Genomic DNA, 18277 nt, shown 5'->3' on the forward strand with positions numbered 1-18277 from the left:
TTAATTTAATGCTGGTGGTTTTCAGACAGAAAAGGAGAGCTATAACAGGAGCGGTGACAGAGCAGCTTCCATAACATCTTTGTTACAGAAAGGAGGTACCCAATCTGGGTGGCCAGAGACCCGTGGGAACCTGGTCAGATGCTAGAGGCATCCAGGGTCCACCATTCTCCCTTCATTGAAGCTCACAGGTCTGGACTCTGGCCTAATTCATGTCTTTCATTTTCCTTTTGGCCTCCTGACCCCAGATTCTAGCCTATCCATGGATCCCCTCCTTTTGTCAGTGAGCACCTTGGTAGCCAAGGTTTGGCAAAGATGAATCCTGGACTCCACCCCTTGTCCACTGCCAATTTACTTCGGCCATCTCGGGCCTTCGGGGCCTCTCCACCTTACCTGGGCTTTTACTGCCCACAGGTACACAAGACACTTGCTAAGCTCAGCCTTTTTGCTGGCAAACGCACTAGGAGATCTGATGTCTTCCGGGGAGAGAAATGAAAGGAGGAAGCAGTCTGCAGAAACACTGTTGTCTAAACAGGATTAAAAGCATCAGTTCTCACAACATGCCTGGGCTGTTAGTCAATACTAATGTTCTTTGTATCCACGTAGAAAACACAACCCCAAAGAAGCTGAATAACTTGTTCTAGGCCCATAGCAGATAAGTGGATGACCAAGATTTGACTGGATACATACCCAGAATTATCTTATGTCTGACAAATTTTCAGAAAGTAAAGCTAGGGAGATGCCAGGTTTAGTTGTCTTTCTGAAATGGCCACGTTTAACCACTCAACCAATCTAGCTTCATCGAGTAAAACATCTTGCTAAGTTCTGGAGCGACAAGATGAGGAAGACGTGATGTTCACCTTTTAGGAGTTTATAATTAAGTGAGGGAGACTCACAGGTGCCTGGAGAATTACATTATAATATAAAAAGTTTGTGGTTCATGGTGGTATGTTCAAAGCACACAGGCATACAGGGGGAAGAATGAATAATTCTGCCTAGAGTGTGGGGTGGTATTTTGGGGCAGCTTCAAAGAAGAGGTGTCATTTCAGTGGGCTCTGGCGTTCACGTGAAGGAAGAGGTGTGAGCCCAACTCTAGGGAAAAGCCTTTGCATAAACACGATGGTGTGAGGCTCGTAGGTAGGTGTGGTCCAGTATGGTGGAAGAAGAGCGGGAGGGGAGCCAAGCCTGAGATCACAGAGCAGCTCTAAGGTGCATGATTCGCCACAGGTTTAGTCACTTAAAGGCAAACTATGGCCTGCAGGCCAAATATAGCCCATCACCTGTTTTTGTAAATAAAGTTTACTGGAACATAGCCACACCTATTTGTTTGTGTATAGTCTATGGCTGTTTGGGGAGCCCTGGTGGTGCAGTAGTTAAGAGCTCGGCTGCTAACCAAAAGGTCAGCAGTTCGAATCCACCAGCCACTCCTTGAAAACCCTATGGGGCAGTTCTACTTTGTCCTATAGGGTCACTACGAGTCAGAATCAACTCGATGGCAACGGGTTTATGGCTGTTTTTGAGCTACAACAGCAGAGTTGAATAATTTTGACAGAGATCAATGGCCCACAAAGCCACACCAAACCTTTTAGAAAAAGCTTGCTGACCCCTGGCTTAAAGATTTGAACTATTTATTTGAATTTCTACAATGAACTCAAATGCATACGGTCAGTAGGGCCTTCTTCCTACAGTCTATAAGTAGCATCCCCTCAAACCTTCTCCTTCCCTATTACGGACACTTATTTGTATCATAAGCTTGTCTGGCAATCTCTTTCACAATCCCATATTGTACATCTTCGTTTATTTTTTTCTCCTTTTTCTTTCTTGTTTGTATTTGAGGGCTTTGCCGCACGATTCCCTTTGCTGACAACATTACAAGCCTCCCACCCCTCCAGGAGAAGCTCATCACTCAGCTTTGAGTCCATTTTGCTTCCTTTGCCTCCTTCCCAAGTTCTTCATAAATTTCTGTACCACTTTTAGAATGATGCTGTAAATCGATTCTCTTCACTTGCCATTACCGCTTTCAAATTCCATGGTCTGACAGATAGCTATCCCTCTGCAAAGGGCTCCCCTAGTTCTATAAGAATGCATTGGACAATGTAAGGTATACCCACCAGCAATTACAAGACAGAAAAATCAAGAAATAATCAGGTTTTTCTGGTGGGCCATGCTGAAGGATTTCTTTCACTAGGAAGTCCCCGTGTACATTTAAAACCAAATTTGAGCTACAAAAATTAAATTTGCACATGGTTTTCTATGGCGTTTACCTCTAATATAGAGTGAGGGGCATGATTATTGTTTTATTAACCACCGCCAATAAAATAGACCAGGAAGGTTATGTGAACTTAGATTTTTAAAACCTGCTTATTATGGGATGCAGTATTTATTGCAGTTTAAGTTCAGACTTTATGATTAAGCTGAGTCTAAATCCCACTGCTGCCCCTTATTAGCTGTGTTACCCTGAGTAAGCTGATTAACCTCTCTGTGTCTCAGCTTCTACATCTGCCAAAAAAAAAAAAAAAAAAACCCAGAAGAAGAAGAAAATAACTAACCTCTCTCACACGGCCATTGGGAGAATAAATGGGATAAAGTATTAGAAGTGGTTAGTGCAGTGACTGGCACATAGAAAATACCTTCTGAATGTTAGCTATCATTATTACTAGAATATGATACTTCACTTTTTTTTTCAGTTTCTTTTTTTCTTCACAGCATAAAAGAACTGAGAAGAATGTTCTGGGAACAGACTGTGGGACTTGACATGTCATGGAGAACATGAGGTCATTTTTCCTTCCTGTCTTTCTGATTTCCTCGTGAGAGTCATTTGTTCCCCCACTCTTGACCCACATGGTTTGGGTGGTACTTACCTGAATCCTGGGCTTCTAGGATTAGTACATGATCCAGATCTACCCAATCCCAGTATTCTATCCCCTGGCCAAGTCATATGTTCTCAGAAAGGCACATGACCCATGTTAGGCCAATTGGAATCAGCCCCTAGGCTTTGAGGGAATGACTGGAAACTAAGAATCTCTGTTTTCATTGGGTAGACCATCAGCTTGGAACTGTTGGTGACCATCTTTGGTACAGCAAGGGAAAATCTTCCTGGGAATGAAGTCATCACAGAGAAAAACAGCTGTGAGAGACTAGGAGAAACAATGCCCTGAAAACAAATGTGTGTCCTTGGCTCCAACTCTGTTACTCCGGACTTTTCAGTTACACGGGCCAAGTTTTTACCTTAAGCCACCTTGAACGGAATTTTCAGTCACTTGCATCCAAAGAGTTCTGACAAATACAAATGAACTGACATGTCCTATGGCTAGAATTGATACTTAAAACATACGTGAATCTTGCTAGTCTCAACATAGCAGAGACAGCACTGCAAAGAGGCGGCTGACTTGACGTCTTGGTTCTGCATTTGGGCAGTTCGGGATTACTAGGAAAACCGTTTTATCTTTCTGGGTCCGAAAGTGCTTGCATGTCAAATAAGAGATGTGAGTGAAAATCAATCTCTAAGATCCTTTTTCAGTTCTAACACTCTACAAGTATCTATTATTCTTGGGTTCATTTCAGTTGGCACATACTGTGGTATAATTAGTTACTGATTCTCATGTGTTCCTGCTTCCTTCTGTTTCAACTTTAAAAAAATACTCTATTAGACCCTCAATCCTTATACTCCAGGGAGTTATTTCTTCTCCTTCAACTTCCTTCTAACAAAAATATATTTATTTTTGTCTACTTGGACATAACTATCTCATTTTCATCCCTTTTCTATATTTTTTAAATTTAATTAAGGTGATAAGTTCCTTGAGGATTGAAACTAGAGTCTTCCTGTGAGTGTAAACATATATATTTTTTTAACTGCCAACCTAGCTGCCAGTCTTTACAGAGCAGCAGAATATGGGTTTTAACTAATGTAAGCAGGAAATGCGTCTCCAGCCCACGCAAAATACTGATTTTTCCCCAAGTCCACATCTGGCTTGCTCATTTATAATTTCAGCCTGAACTGAAATTCTCCCACAGAAATACAGTGTGACATCCATGTCTACAGAATGTCAGACTGGAAATGGAGCATTAGGTAACTGTCTTGTGAGTCTCATTTACAGATTATACATAATCTGTTCATTTCAGGTCAATATCATGCTTTCCTCTTCAATGGTAAAATGTGGCTCAGCACTGGATATGAGTTTGATATACTCACATTCATTGATTTCAAATAATTTGATAGCTGTAAACTTAGAGGGATCAAAGGGTTGTGGCTGAAATGTGGACTAATGGCCCACCATCTATAGATAGGACTACCCACAGGGAAAAGATCCTTCACAGAAGGGATGGCACACGCAAGATGCCTCCCTGCCTCCCTGTCTGACGGTCCAGTCCATTCTTGTTCATCAGGACTCTAAATATGGCCAGGAACTCCAACCCAAGCTAACTGGAAGGGTAATTCTTGGCACATATAACAAAATCATCTGGAGCCAGAGGTTTCAGGGTTGGTTGGTTTAGCAACTTATTGATGCCATTAAGGGGCCACATTCTGTCTGGCTTTCCATTCCTCCATCCATGGCGCCTGCTTTTTTCTCAGCCGACTTCCTTTGGGGTTGGAGGATACTTGCCAGTGGTACCTGTGTCTACTTGCTTCCTCGTCCACATGCATTGAAAGGGAGGTCACTTCTGTCTCGATATTCTAAGCATGAGTCTTCAATTTACCCTCATTGGGTCAGCCTAGGTTACGTGTTCACATGAATCAATGATCATGGATGGGCATGGAATATGCTGATTGCTTGACTCAACTGAGTTGATGCTAATCCTGAAGTTTTCTCCGAAGGGTAAAAACACGAGGGGCAGAAAAGTGAACTAAACTCTGGGTGTAGTTAGGAAAGGTAAAGGGATGGGATGGATGCTAGGTAGGCTACCAAAAAACATCCACTAGAATCCACAAGTGGTAACTCTCAACAGAGGACCAGTCTCCCAGCTGGGCACCATCAAGCTATGCTGCTCGGCTTAGAGGGTCTTCCCTCCTCAGTCAGTTATCTCCCCAAGGCCATACTTCCAAGTTACAAAATCTAAGAACCCTTGGCTTGTAAATAATTCTTCCAGCCTCAATGTAGGATCATGGTTGGGATGCCTGGCTTTTCACCCCACATTCTTGGAGGGCAGTGGCCATGTCCCACACTTCTGCAGAGTCCCCTAACCCAGTGCCTGATACACAGTGGGCCTTCACCAAATCCCCAAATGATACAATGAGTGAAGAAGCAGAAAACTCGTAAGAGCTTCACCTGGCACACATCCTTACGTCTTCCTTAGACCTGTCTGAGCCAAGCTATTTGCCTGCCATTCTGTTGTTCTCTAGAGCCCTAGTGGCGCAGTGGTTAAGACCTACGGCCGCTAAACAAAAGTTCAGCAGTTTGAATCCACCAGCCACTCTTTGGAAAACCTATGGGGCAGTTCTACTCTGTCCTATAGGATTGCTATGAGTCGGAACCAACTTGACGGCAATGGGTTTGTTTTTTGTTTTTTTTTTTCTTTGGTGGTGTTGTTCTCTAGATTTGAAAGCACCAAAGAGAGACTGCAAGTACTGAACATTTTTTGTGGTCTACATACTCTGTGTATATTAAAGCATGTTTATGTCAAATTCCCATTATCAGATGTTTATGGACCACTAACCAATGTTCAATTTACTAAACTGCTCTCTTTTGCATTAATAAAATGTATTATTGTTTGGAAGAGAGGATGGTTTGGCAGAGAAAAGCTAAGTCAAGCTTGGAAAAAAGTCAAGGCCCCAAATTTCTAAATGTGTTTCTACAAGAAAAGTCTCTTTCCTTTCCCCTTATTCACAAAAAACCAGATTGTTATGACTGTTAACATCCATGCCTCTCGTCCCATTTTATCCTTCCTGACACAGGGAAAAATCCTTATTCCCATTGTCAAGACAGGGAAACAGAGCCACTGAGTGGCTTGTGTGATATGATTGAGTGCCACACTGAGTTAGTAATGACTCGAATACAAATCTGCCATCCATGACATCCAGCTCCTGCCTTTTCACCAACGGCCACTCAAGTTTTATCTGAAAATCTCCAGTTATTCTATTTTCACATCATCTCTGTTTACACCTACCCTTAGCAATATATCATTAGTGTCATGTTTGAATTCCTCGTACTGATGTCCTCCACATTTTGATTTTTTGGAAACTGAGCAAATCATACAGATAAGGCAAAGAGGAAGGAAAGAAAAGCGAGACCTACTTACATTCTTTGGACATTCCCACTTCAAAGCACTTCTGGAGTCGACAGTACTGGCATCGATTCCTGGTGACTTTGTTAATAACACAGTTCTTATCTCGATGACAAGTGTAAATCATGTTCTTCTGAATACTTCTACGGAAAAACCCCTGCAAGCAAGCGAGAAGATGAGAAAACTAAGTGAAACAACCGACCTTCATGCGAAAGCAAAGCCAACCTCATCAATGCATTGATTGCTCTCTTTGAGTAATGAAATGATGGCAGCAGAAAAGTCAACTTATTTTAACCTTAAAACCCTTGTGAAATACTGATAGCGGCTCCCGCTTTGTTGCAAACCAGAAAGTCCCTTTTAATCAAAACTAGATGTGACTGTTATCCTGCTAAGGACAATTAATACCAAGAAGATGCACTTGGAAAATATAATGCAGAGTTGGGTTCCTTTCAAACAGCGTTAAGCTTCGTGACTGGCTCCCTTGCTGGGCAGAACAATTTCAAGTGAACCCACTATCAAGAAACCCAATATATGAGGGCATTGCGTTTGCAAAAGACATTATTTGCCTCATGAAAGAATGAGATCTTTTCAAAGGGGTCTTCTCCAAGTTCTTTTACATATTTACCTCCTGCTACGGCATTTAAAATATGATTTAATTTGCAAAATTTATTCAAAATTGGAAATAAGGCAGAAAAATTACTGAAAGCCCATTTAATGGCACATCAGAGATATGCTGTCCAATATGGCAGCCACTGGTTACATGCAGCTATTTAAATAAAAATTAATTAAAATTAGATAAAATGAAAAAATTCAATTTTCTCAGCCACACTGTATTTCAAGTGCTCAACAGCCACATATGGCTACCATATTGGACAGTGCATATGTAGAATATTTCTGTAATTACAGAAAGTTCTATTGGACAGCGCTGTACTACAACACTGACAAGCCCATCTAAGAGTCATCAGACACTCCAGAGAAATGTAACTTTTTTGGACTTACTGTTTACTGTTGATTGGACCCAGATTATATAAAGATTATAGAAGACTGGAAAGTTACAAATAATTTTTGTCTAGTATAGGGTCGCTATGCATCAGAATTGACTCAACGGCAATGGTGGTAGTAGTGGATAAGTGCAAAAGATTTCTACCTGGCAGAAAACATAACCCCCATGGTTATTATTTTATTACCTTGTAGGACATTAATAAGTTTTATATTTGACTTTGCAATCTTATGCCAGTGTTTTTTTCCCCTTTCACCATATCCACCTATGTATCTATCTTATCTACCCATATATCTATTTTTCTTCCTTCCTCCCTTCTACCCTTCCTTCTTACTCACCTACTCTGATTATTTTTCCCACATCCTCCTTTGAACCAACTATATTATCTTATGATTTGCTTCATTAATGAGGTAAATAAACCTTACTGCATATTTGAATGGCAGATATAATTTTTAACTTTTTGCATATTATATTTTGACAAAAGAAGCAAGGCATCATGATTTCTGTGAAACGCTGATGGAATAAAGCTGACGTTAAGCTCTTAAAGCACAGGGTCTCTGACTATCTCTTTGTCCTCCCATTTCTACCATATTGCTTTACAAACATTCGATAACCAAATGATGCTTAATGAATACAGAGATGAATGAAGAGTGAGTGAAGAGTATACCTTCTCTCTTTTCTCTCTTCTAATTGCCCAGTAGGAAAGGACCTCTTACACTTCTATGAGTATTCAAAGCAAGGAGCTTCACCTTATCAATTGTGAACTGACTTTTGCCTACTTTAGAAACAATTCTCTAAGAACCACCACTGCCAAATGTGCTGAACAGAAAATAAGACTCATTATCTGAGTTCAACTTTCCCTGTAGTACCTTAGCACTCCAGGATCCAGAACTAAAAACATTCAAAGCTAAAGTACATTAAACAAAAGCTCATGTAACGTACCTTGTTTAGGATATTTACGTGGGCACCCTAGGATTTCAATGTCTAAATAAACATATTTTTACTGGCATGGTTCAACTGTAAATGCCTGGAAAGCTTGTTTAAGGTTGCAGCTCTTGTCACATATCCCAGATGCACGCAGTTTCCAAGAAAACACAATTTATTTTTGTACCTCTGGAGCTACAAATATGCTCAGAATCTAAAATAACAAGTTCCAAATATTCTGAAACCCGAACAGAATCTGTGTAGAACGGACACCTCAAAACATATGTTTCCCTGCAAAAAATACCTACAGGACACTTTTGGCTGCCAGATGTACAAACTCAATTTACAGAAACGTCCATTGCTCTCGTGCCAAGGAACACTGACATAGTGGAAGATACAGTCTTTTCTGCATGTGTGAAGGAAGTGAGTGATGGACAAAGGTGACCTCCTTCATTTATCAAAAACCTAACATTCAGCTCAGCAAATTCTTAGTGAGTGACCGCAGAGGGGAGAAAAACAATCCTGTGATGCTCAAATGAAAGAAGAGAGAGAATTAAAGAACTTTATATGTCACTAATTATCCAGCCAGGGTAGTTCAGTCATAATGACGGCAGAAACTAAATAGGACTTCTTGGTTTTCCAAATCAAAGTTTTGGCTGGATTTCAGGAGAAGGTCTAAGTTTCAGTAAATCATTTCCACCACAGTAGAATACTTGCTGACTAAAATATATGCTGCAAGGTATTTTTATACATGGGTTGGGTAAACAGAAATGCCCTCTGGGGCCAGAGACAGGCTTACATTATACAAATCCTCCTTCTTCCCAGTCGATACTATGAATCGTTATATAAACCTTTCTCCCTTATAGACCACTGCTTTAAGGACTTTGTGTGTGTGTGTGTGTGTGTGTGTGTGTGTGGCCATATCCCCATACCTCCTGAATTGTATTTACTTAATATTTGTATTTAGGTTCACTTTTTCTTTTAGTTCTAACCTTCTTTTCAATAAAAACTTTTAGTCTCTGGGTTAGCTGGAAAACCAGCACCAACTGTCAATATTAGAAGGCACTCATAAAATAAATAAAGTGAAGGTAAAACAATAATACAGTAATCAGATATTATTTCACTCTAGCGGGATACTGGATCTGCTAAAGGCATTCTGCCCCAGGCCTGCTCACTCTTTCCTAAAAAGGGAGCTCAGTAAGTGTGACAGACATATCATCACTCACTTGAGACTTTCTCTATGAGGAACTCGGAAAGAACTGTTTCACTATGTGATTCCATGAGATTTTAAGACATGAAGCCATCCCACCTAAAATTCAGAGCCCCATACTTTGGGAAACAAAACTCTCACCAAAACCAGTCATGTATAAAAATGGACGTTAGAAGTGCTAAGTTCAGGTGTGATAGTTCTTGAAGTCAGTGGGATAGGGTAAAGACAGGTTGATGGGGTGGCTGGGTGAGAAAAGCCAAGAGGATAAAGAGGAAGGATTTGGCCCCAGTTGGAGGAGCAACCTCAGGGGAAAGAGGAGGTAGAACCGAGTAGAGAAAGAGCTACAGCTCCTTATCACAACTGTACAGCCTTGGGCAAGTCACAAGTGCTCGGAGGCTAAGGTCTCTCATCTCCTACATGAGGAGTGGGGGACTTATTTCCAAAATTCCTTCCAGCAGTACATTTCTGGGATTCTGAATGTGTCATCACACCAAGGAGTGATGAGTTGGAATGACTTACAGAATTAGGATGAGGGAGTTTCTATGGGCAAAAACAATGGTCAAGGAGGATGTGGTGTTTGAAGTTTAAGGAAGGAGAGTACCTCAACCTCTATGGGCAAGAACAGAAATTTCATGGGACTAAGCCTAGAGCTTAAAGGACACCGACAAGAGGGTTTTTGGATAGCTTGTGCATTTATTTTAGAACTGAGCATCACAACACCTCTATCAGGGACCTGAGGCAGGTATCCATGGCTGGACTTATTCACATGGAAAAGAAGATGGAATGTTTCAACAACTGGACCAAGAGCAAGTGGCTATAAGCCTTCAGGCCTAATCCAGTTTCTCTGTGACTAGGACAGTGCCACTGGATGGGGGTAGAGGGAGTCAAGACATGGTTATTCACCAACTGGTAGGAAAGTATTTCAGTATTTCAACACCTAATAAAACTGTACTGGTACATACCACAGAGCCGGAGTGATAGTCCTGGGTTTACTGTACCTTAATCCCATAAATATTTCTCAATATCAAATGTATTCCTTAAAAAAACCCAAAAAATAAACTCGTTGCTGTCGAGTCGATTCCGACTCATAACGACCCTATAGGACAGAGTGGAACTGCCCCGTAGGGTTTCCAAGGAGCTGCTGGGGATTTGAACTGCTAACCTTCTGGTTAGCAGCCGAGCTGTTAACCACTATGCCACCAGGGCTCCCTGTATTCTTTAAGGATGATGTATCTACATGTAAGAAAGTGAGCAACCAAATTTCTCTGAAGTTGTAAAAGATCTACTGATATTAATTGTAATCTCATTAGTCAATCATAATTTCCGTTGGTTACCCATGGCTTCTGTCGGTTAATCATTACTTCTGTTGGTTACCCATGACGTCTGTTGATTAATCATGACTTCTGTTTGTTAACCATGACTTATGTTGTCTAACTATGACTTCTGTTGGCTAACCATGACTATGTTGGTTAATGATAACTTTGGTTGATTGTTTGTGATAGTCAAAACCAGTAACACAATAAACACCCTAGTTACCAGTATAAAGAAAATAAATCTGAATCACAAACTGAGTCATATATTTTCTAACCATGGATTTTCACATGCTCTTCTACTCTTGCTGTCAAAGAACGGGTGTCCAACCAAAAAAAGGGTGGGGTGGGGGAGGGAGACAGAGAAGGCCACATATGCATTATAAGCATTTCGTTCATGTCTTAGAAATAATCATGGAACACTCATATTCTATCCAGATTACTTCTATTCCCCCAAAGGTGTGAAGTACCTTTTCTCTAACTTATCCCCTATTATCTACAGTGCAGAACAACCACAGTCCTAAAGCAACAGGAAATAGAACCGCTTCTCTTCTACCTAAATATCCTCTTATATTCACCCTTCAACCAAAGATTAGACAGACCCATAAAACAAAACAAGACTAAATGGGCACACCAACCAAGGGGCAAGGACGAGAAGGCAGAAGGGGACAGGAAACCTGGTAATGGGGAACTCAAGGCTGAGAAGGGGAGAGTATTGACATGTCAAAGGGTTGGCAACCAATGTCTCAAAAACAATATATGCATTAATTGTTTAACGAGAAACTAATTTGCTCTGTAAACCTTCATCTAAAGCATAATAAAAAAATAAATAAATACCCTCTTATACTTAAATACCTAAAAATTCATAATTCCCTTGATGGGTTGGTCTTAAACCCCAAACCTATAAGGACATGGAGAAAAGCGGCTTATCTTCCTCTCTTTCTCATATTTTGATATGAGATTAAGACGGGCCACTTTCCCACCTGCACTACTCTCAAATCATTATTATAATTTTTGTAGCTTTTTTCCACAGATGGACCGTGTTTTACCTTTGAGTTTTCAGATGCTACCACATATAATATTCCCCCCTCCTTGCCCCAGAGGGTGAATTTCGTTGGTTTAGATACTGGCCTAGTGGTTAAGAATTAGGTTTAGCTCAGACACATATGAATTTGAACTCTGACTGTTACAGACCACCTGTGTGACCTTGGGTGAGTTATACTAAAGCCTCAGTTTCCTCATCTGCTAAATAAGAATAATAAAATTATCTACCTCATGGGGTTACTGTGGGTATCCAATGAGGAAATGCATGTAAAGTGGTTAGCACAATGCCTAACACATAGTTAAGTGCCCAGTGAATGGTAGCTATTGTTAATGACTAAACCTCTTTTCTCAAAGCTTTCTTCTGGACAATTTCCAAGGTACATTTTGTGTTTAAATTACAGATTCTCAGAAAAGGACAGAATATTGTTCTGAATCCCCAAACAATATAGGCTGTTGTGGGAGGACAACCTCATGATTCCAAAGGCCATCTCTATATTTACTCATTCACTTATCAAGTCATTCATTCAGTGCCAATTAACTGGAGTAGATACGTCGGCTCTCTTGGGGCATACAATGATGTATAAGGCGTGGTCTTTGCCCTTTCTTAATCTACCTGGAACCATGAGTCAAGTGAACAGTATGGAGCATATGATGCCACCTAGCCATGTGATAAAAGACTTTAATGGAAGCAGAAACTAAAAATATGTCCAGTATGGTGCCTGGCACACAGTAGGCACACAAAAAATATTTGTCGAGTAAATAAAGATCATAGGAATTCAAAGGAGGTAGGGGGGAATCTAGGAGCCTTGGTGGCATAGTGGTTAAAGCACTTGGCTGCTAACTGAAAGGTCAGCGGTTTGAACCACTCTGCAGGAGAAAGATGTGGAAGTCTGCTTCTGTAAAGATTACAGCTTTGGAAGCCCTATGGGGCAGTTCTCCTCTGTCCTATAGGGTCGCTATGAGTTGGAATTGACTCAGCGGCAATCGGTTTGGTTTTGGTTTGGAGAAGGGAATCAGAATTTGATGCCAGCTCTGAAGAAGGGGCAAGATTTGAATGGCAAGCTTTCCCCCAAGAGGAACATTATGGGCAAGAAGAAGAGGTCAGGGTAAGGAAGGTCTGGGAAAGGCCAGTGGTCCAGGATGGCAGAGCCATGAATGATGGGAGTGTGTGGAAGACACAGCTGCAAGAGTTGGCTGATGTTCAGACTGGGAAAGTCCTTGAAGCCCACACCAAGGAGTTTACATGTTTCTGAGCAGGAAGGTACTAGGGTCATATTCGTATTCCACTAAGATGGCTCAGGGAGCTGTGAATCACTGATTCCATCATAGATTTATTAAACACACTCTAAACGCAGATACTAAGCTCTAGGTATCACTAAAAACAGATAAAACCCCGAACCTGCCCTCAGGTCTGGGTAGGGTCTAGCCCAAGAAGCCTCGCTTTGTGAACTAACAGTGGAATTTGCAGATGCATATTTAATCATAAAGTTGCTTGTGAGAATTCATACTGTAGTGTTTTGAATCAAAATTGGTTTTTCGCCTTTGAGGCATTCACATCAGGTGTAAATTTAAGGTGGCTGGAGTGTGTCAAAATCATCTGAAGGAAGCCACTAAGCAAAAAAGTTTAAAAGGGGGGAGGGGCAATTTGACACCAGGTTTAGTCATGATAATGCATTGAGTCAGAAGGAATTCACTGCCAAAAGCAGTCTGGGAAGCATACTTATTTGCATTGGGCCCTGGTGGCACCATGGTCAAACACTCAGCTGCTAACCGAAAGGTCAGCAGCACAAACCCACCAGCCGCTCCGTGGGAGAAACGTGTGGCAATCTGCTTCCGTAGAGATTGCAATCTAGGAAACCCTATGGGGAGGTTCTACCTTGTCCTATAGGGTCGTTATGAGTCAGAATCGACTTGACGGCCACAGGTTTGGTTTGGGGTTTATTGCAGAGTTAATTTCCATCCCATGCAAAGTTTAAAGGGGTGCAAGAAGAAAGCAAGCAAGGAGCATGACTTAGTCTTTCTTCCTCAAGTCATTAAGGGGAAAAGTTTCCAACCTCATCTCAACCCAAATGTGACCAGATGACTGCCCCCAGGTAGTCATTATTCTGTCCAGCGAGCCTGGAGCACCATGGACTGTGACCCCAGGCAAGTGGGGAGCTGCCAAATCCCCATTTCCAGCCAGAAGCAAAGACACTGCCGGTAGGAGGTGAATGTGGAATAATCCCATCGCAGCTACTTTGGGAAACAAGGTTTGCAGACCAGGAAACACGTTGCCTTAAACAAATAAAAAACACCCTCCAGAGTGAGTGGAAGTCTATGCGTGACAACATCTGAAAGTTATAAATAGCGCGATTTGAGGGGGAGGAGAAAGAGAAAAGAGAAGACCTTTTCACCCCACTGAAATACAATGGGTGAGAGGGAGGGAGAAAGTAGAAAAACAGCCCACTATTTTGATAACAAGCAGAGAGTTTCCTCCTAACCAGAGAGGGTGGCATGAATGTAACACAGAGAATAGTCAACAAGTCAGGTTAGGGAAGGGACCGAACGATGAGCCACAAAGAGGAAAAGTCCCAAAATTCATACTCCAAACAAGAAAGCTGAGTTGTCCTAAGGGGTAGAGGATTAGAGGTGTTTATTTTTAGTTTAAAACAAATAAATCTCAGCCAGGACAGGATTCCAGAGTTGGGAATTTGGTAAAGATGAATGAAGGACAATAATGTAGACTACAGTACTCTGATTTTTAACAGCCACGGCTTCTATAGGAGACCCTGGATGGTGGTGCAGTTAAGCGCTTGGCTGCTAACTGAAAAGTTGGTGGTTTGAACGAACTCAGAGGCACCTTGGAAAAAATGCCTGGCGATCTGCTTGTGAAAGATCACAGCCATTACTGCAACACATGGGGTCACCATCAGTCAGAACTGACTTGATAGCAACTGGCTTGGTTGTTTTGATTGTTTTAATCTATGAGGTCGATCATCCAACAGCGCTTCTTGCCTGCTATCTGGGAAGGACCCTCTTCTGCCCTCTAGCTCAGAACCTGACCATATACTTCAGGTCTGCCTCCTTACAACTCCCTTGGACCAAAAGATATCCAGGCATACTAACTCTTGCCTAGGTTAGAAAGGCAAGGCTATATTTTGGGAGATGCCTAGAAACATGGTTCTAAAGACAGCAGTGATTACAGAGTTAGCAAAAACAGAGTCTCTGTTGGAACTAATCCTTCCGGAAGAGTATGATTATAGCCTTCCCCTGCTCTTTGTCAGGAGAACTCCTGAGAGCTCAACCTCTGTTAGACCCACAGGCCACCGCTTTCAATCCTTTTAATCCCCAATTAATTAAAACTCGCTAGGAATACCAATGATAAGATGGCCCATGTTCTTAACTGAGAACCTGAACTCACAACATTAGGGGATCAAGGTCTAAACTTTCAAAGTCTGTGATGTCCCAGAAGGGCACCGAGCCAATGCATTTCTTTCACAACATTCTTTATTTTAGAGGAACATGATCCAGACAAGAAACGCTACTAGGTAATATAAACTGGGATCCAACAGTAATGAGAGATTTATCAGTTGGATTAAATTATCTTTTAATTTACGTGAAAATAGGTCTTTGTATATTTCCAAACATGACCTTGGATAAAATAATAATTATTAAAAGTGGCCAGCTATTGTACAGGTCTGATTATCATTAACTCCATTCTGGTTCGTAGGCAGCGAATTCATTACGGATTGCAGCCAATAATCTAAGAAAAGATTTTGGGTTTCATAAGACAAGTAAACACTGCTAGTTAAACTGGCTGCTTTCAGTGGGCCTGCTTTGGGCAGGGCCGGCGGTATGGGTGTGCAACCTTTGTGGTCACACAAAAGGGCCCACTAGGTTTAATGCTCTGCTGTTGCCGTATTGAAATTCTTAATAATTTCTGAACAAGAGGTCCCATATTTTCATTTTGCAATGGCTCCAACAGATTATGTAGCCAGCCCTGGCACTAGGATACCATCAACAGCAAAGGTTTCCAACCTTTTTGAAGATGTTTAAGCCTTGGTCTTCTCCTATGGTTAACCTTAAGGCTAGTTTTAAGAGTGTTGATCAGACAGAATTAAGTATGTCCACTACAATCACTCCTATCCCCTCACGCCAGGGTCCCTCTGAGATGCCTCTGAGCAATTCTACAACCCCAGCAAGAGTCAGAAAAGAAAACCATTCCGGAGGTATTTTATGTTCTACACCAGTTGCTATCGAGTCCACTCTGACTCGTGGCAACCCCATGGGTGTCAGATTAGAACAGGCTCCACAGGGTTTTCAATGGCTGATTTTTTGGAAGTAGATTACTAGGCCTTTCTTTTGAGGCACCTCTGAGCAGACTTGAACCTCCAACCTTCCAGTTAGCAGCCAAGTGTGTTAACAATTTGTACCACCCAGAGACTCCTACGTTCTACTGCTATTGTTAGCCGCTGTTAAATCGATTCCAACTCAAGGCAACCCTGTCAGTGCAGAGTAGAACTGTTCCATAGGATTTTTCATGGCTGTGATCTTTCTGAAGCAGATCACCAGGCTGTCTTCCAAGGTGCCTCTGGGTGGGTTTGAACCACCAAACTTTAGGCTACTAGTTGAGCGCTTAACCATTTGCATCACCCAGGGACTCTCTATGTTACACTACTGGGTTTTATTTCCCACATGAATAAGGGACTTTGAGGGGCAGGGAGCACAAAGACCTTTTCCAGAATTTGGTAAAATCGTCTCCCAAATAGCATATGTATCTGTTCACGACTTCAGGAGGGCCCCTAGAAGCTCATTCATGGAACACTTAGGTGTCTCAGGCCCCCACTTGGGAGCCAAAGAAACAAAGGGTAAATTAAAAAAAAAAAGGAAAAATATGATACCGAGCAGTTAGTTATCCCAAGAATTTCTGCAGCAGCAGGTTAAATATTACAAGTACTATAGTGGTGGGGGGGGGGGCACTTCCCCTATTCTCAGAGTTTGAATTGAGATAGAATAGGGAGAAAAACTGTATGGCAGCAGAAAACCCTAAAATGGAAGATTTCACTGGGTTCCACATAGCTTTCTATAAATCTGGTCTTGAGAATTTACTTTAAACCAACTACAGACATCTGTTTTCTAGATTACTTGGGTCAGTTCTTTTGTGCCCTTCCACAGTGAAGCCCATAGTTACCGATTTATTATCAGGATTACTCTAAATATAACACGGCAAGAAGCCAACGCATTTTGTGTTTTTTAATTCTCGATTATTTTACTAAGAAAATGAACCAAAATAGCTCCTCAGCCCGGGAGTCAGCAGACCCCATCTGCTTTGTACATTAATTACTCAATCTCATCTGGACCCAAATTAAAGATCCTCATCTGTACTGAAGAAGGGGGGAAAAAAGGCACGCAGAAGGAGAGAAAGCCAAAACATGCTCAAATATGTTTAAACTCTTTGAGGGAGAGCATGAATTTTAAAGTCTTTTAGAAGTTTGGTATGCAGCATTTTGCCATCAACAAAGCTGGACTTTGCTCTCATAACATGCTGATTGATGACAATGTTTATCGCCATGGTAACTCTGTATATCCCATCATCCAAAGGCCTTTCAGAGATACGAACCATCATGATGTACTTGTATTGTTTTACGATGTTAAGAAGGACCTTAGTAAAAAATACATACATGTATATATGCTTGTCTCTAGTTTGGTGTACTTTTGCCAAGTGAATTTTCAGGGCCATTTTGGGATTCTCCTCACTGGGATTTTCTCACTTATTTTATACGTGGTTATGTCTTAAAAACTAAAATGAAAAGGAAAAAAGTCAGAGAGGATGTGGGGGGAGGAGAAGGGAAGCTGGTCAGGCATTTACATTTAAGTCTTCAAGAGACAGACAACTGGAAAATAACCAGGATTTATTGGATGTAGCCTTCTGCTTCTCCTCACTATAGACACTGCCCTGACAGCACAAAAATCTCAGTAACAGTGTATTGAGAAAATATTGCTTAAGCTCCAGCTCTCAAAATGGATGCTGTCCTTGTAAGGAAAAGTCATGGTGACTACAGGCTCCATATCCATTGCCACCGTCAATTCCAACTCATAGCGACCCTGTTGGGCTGAGTAAAACTGCCCCATAGGGGTTCCAAGGCACAGCGGTTAAGTGCAACAGCTGCTAACCAAAAGGTTGGCAGTTCGAATCCACCAGGCGCTCCCTGGAAACTCTATGGGGCAGTTCTACTCTGTCTTATAGAGTTGCTATGAGTTGGAATCAACTCAACCGCAACAGGTTTTGTTTTGTTTTTTGGTAGCCTTTACAGAAGTGGACTGCCACATCTTTCTCCCATGGAGCAGCTGGTGGGTTCCAACCGCTGACCTTTTGGTTAGCAGCTGAGCACTTAACCACCTTGCTTCCAGGGCTCCGACTACAGGCTAAAACCTGATAAAAAGCATTATTCCCAATCCACAACCTCTAAACACAGAGATCATAAAGGCAGTGGTTAAGAGCCCATCTGCCCCTCAAACTTGCACGCACCCTCTGTCCAGTCATGCTTGTTTGTGGCACCCCCAAGCCCACAGTGTTCTCTCTCTCCTCCA

The 18277-nt window shown here is 41.7% G+C and overlaps 1 protein-coding gene across 4 annotated transcripts in view; it reads right to left on the bottom strand.

The window, feature by feature from the left end:
- RARB (retinoic acid receptor beta) overlaps positions 1-18277 on the bottom strand; it is a 479431-nt gene that overhangs the window by 108336 nt on the left and 352818 nt on the right. For all 4 annotated transcript variants that reach the window (XM_012555827.1, XM_012555826.1, XM_004377377.2 and 1 more), the window contains exon 3: positions 6235-6376. In XM_012555827.1, coding sequence (XP_012411281.1) covers positions 6235-6346 — 112 coding nt within the window. In that variant the 5' untranslated portion in view covers positions 6347-6376. The remainder of the gene's footprint in view (positions 1-6234; positions 6377-18277) is intronic.

This window comes from Trichechus manatus, unplaced genomic scaffold (assembly GCF_000243295.1).
Source record: "Trichechus manatus latirostris isolate Lorelei unplaced genomic scaffold, TriManLat1.0 scaffold00049, whole genome shotgun sequence".
NCBI lineage: Eukaryota > Metazoa > Chordata > Mammalia > Sirenia > Trichechidae > Trichechus > Trichechus manatus.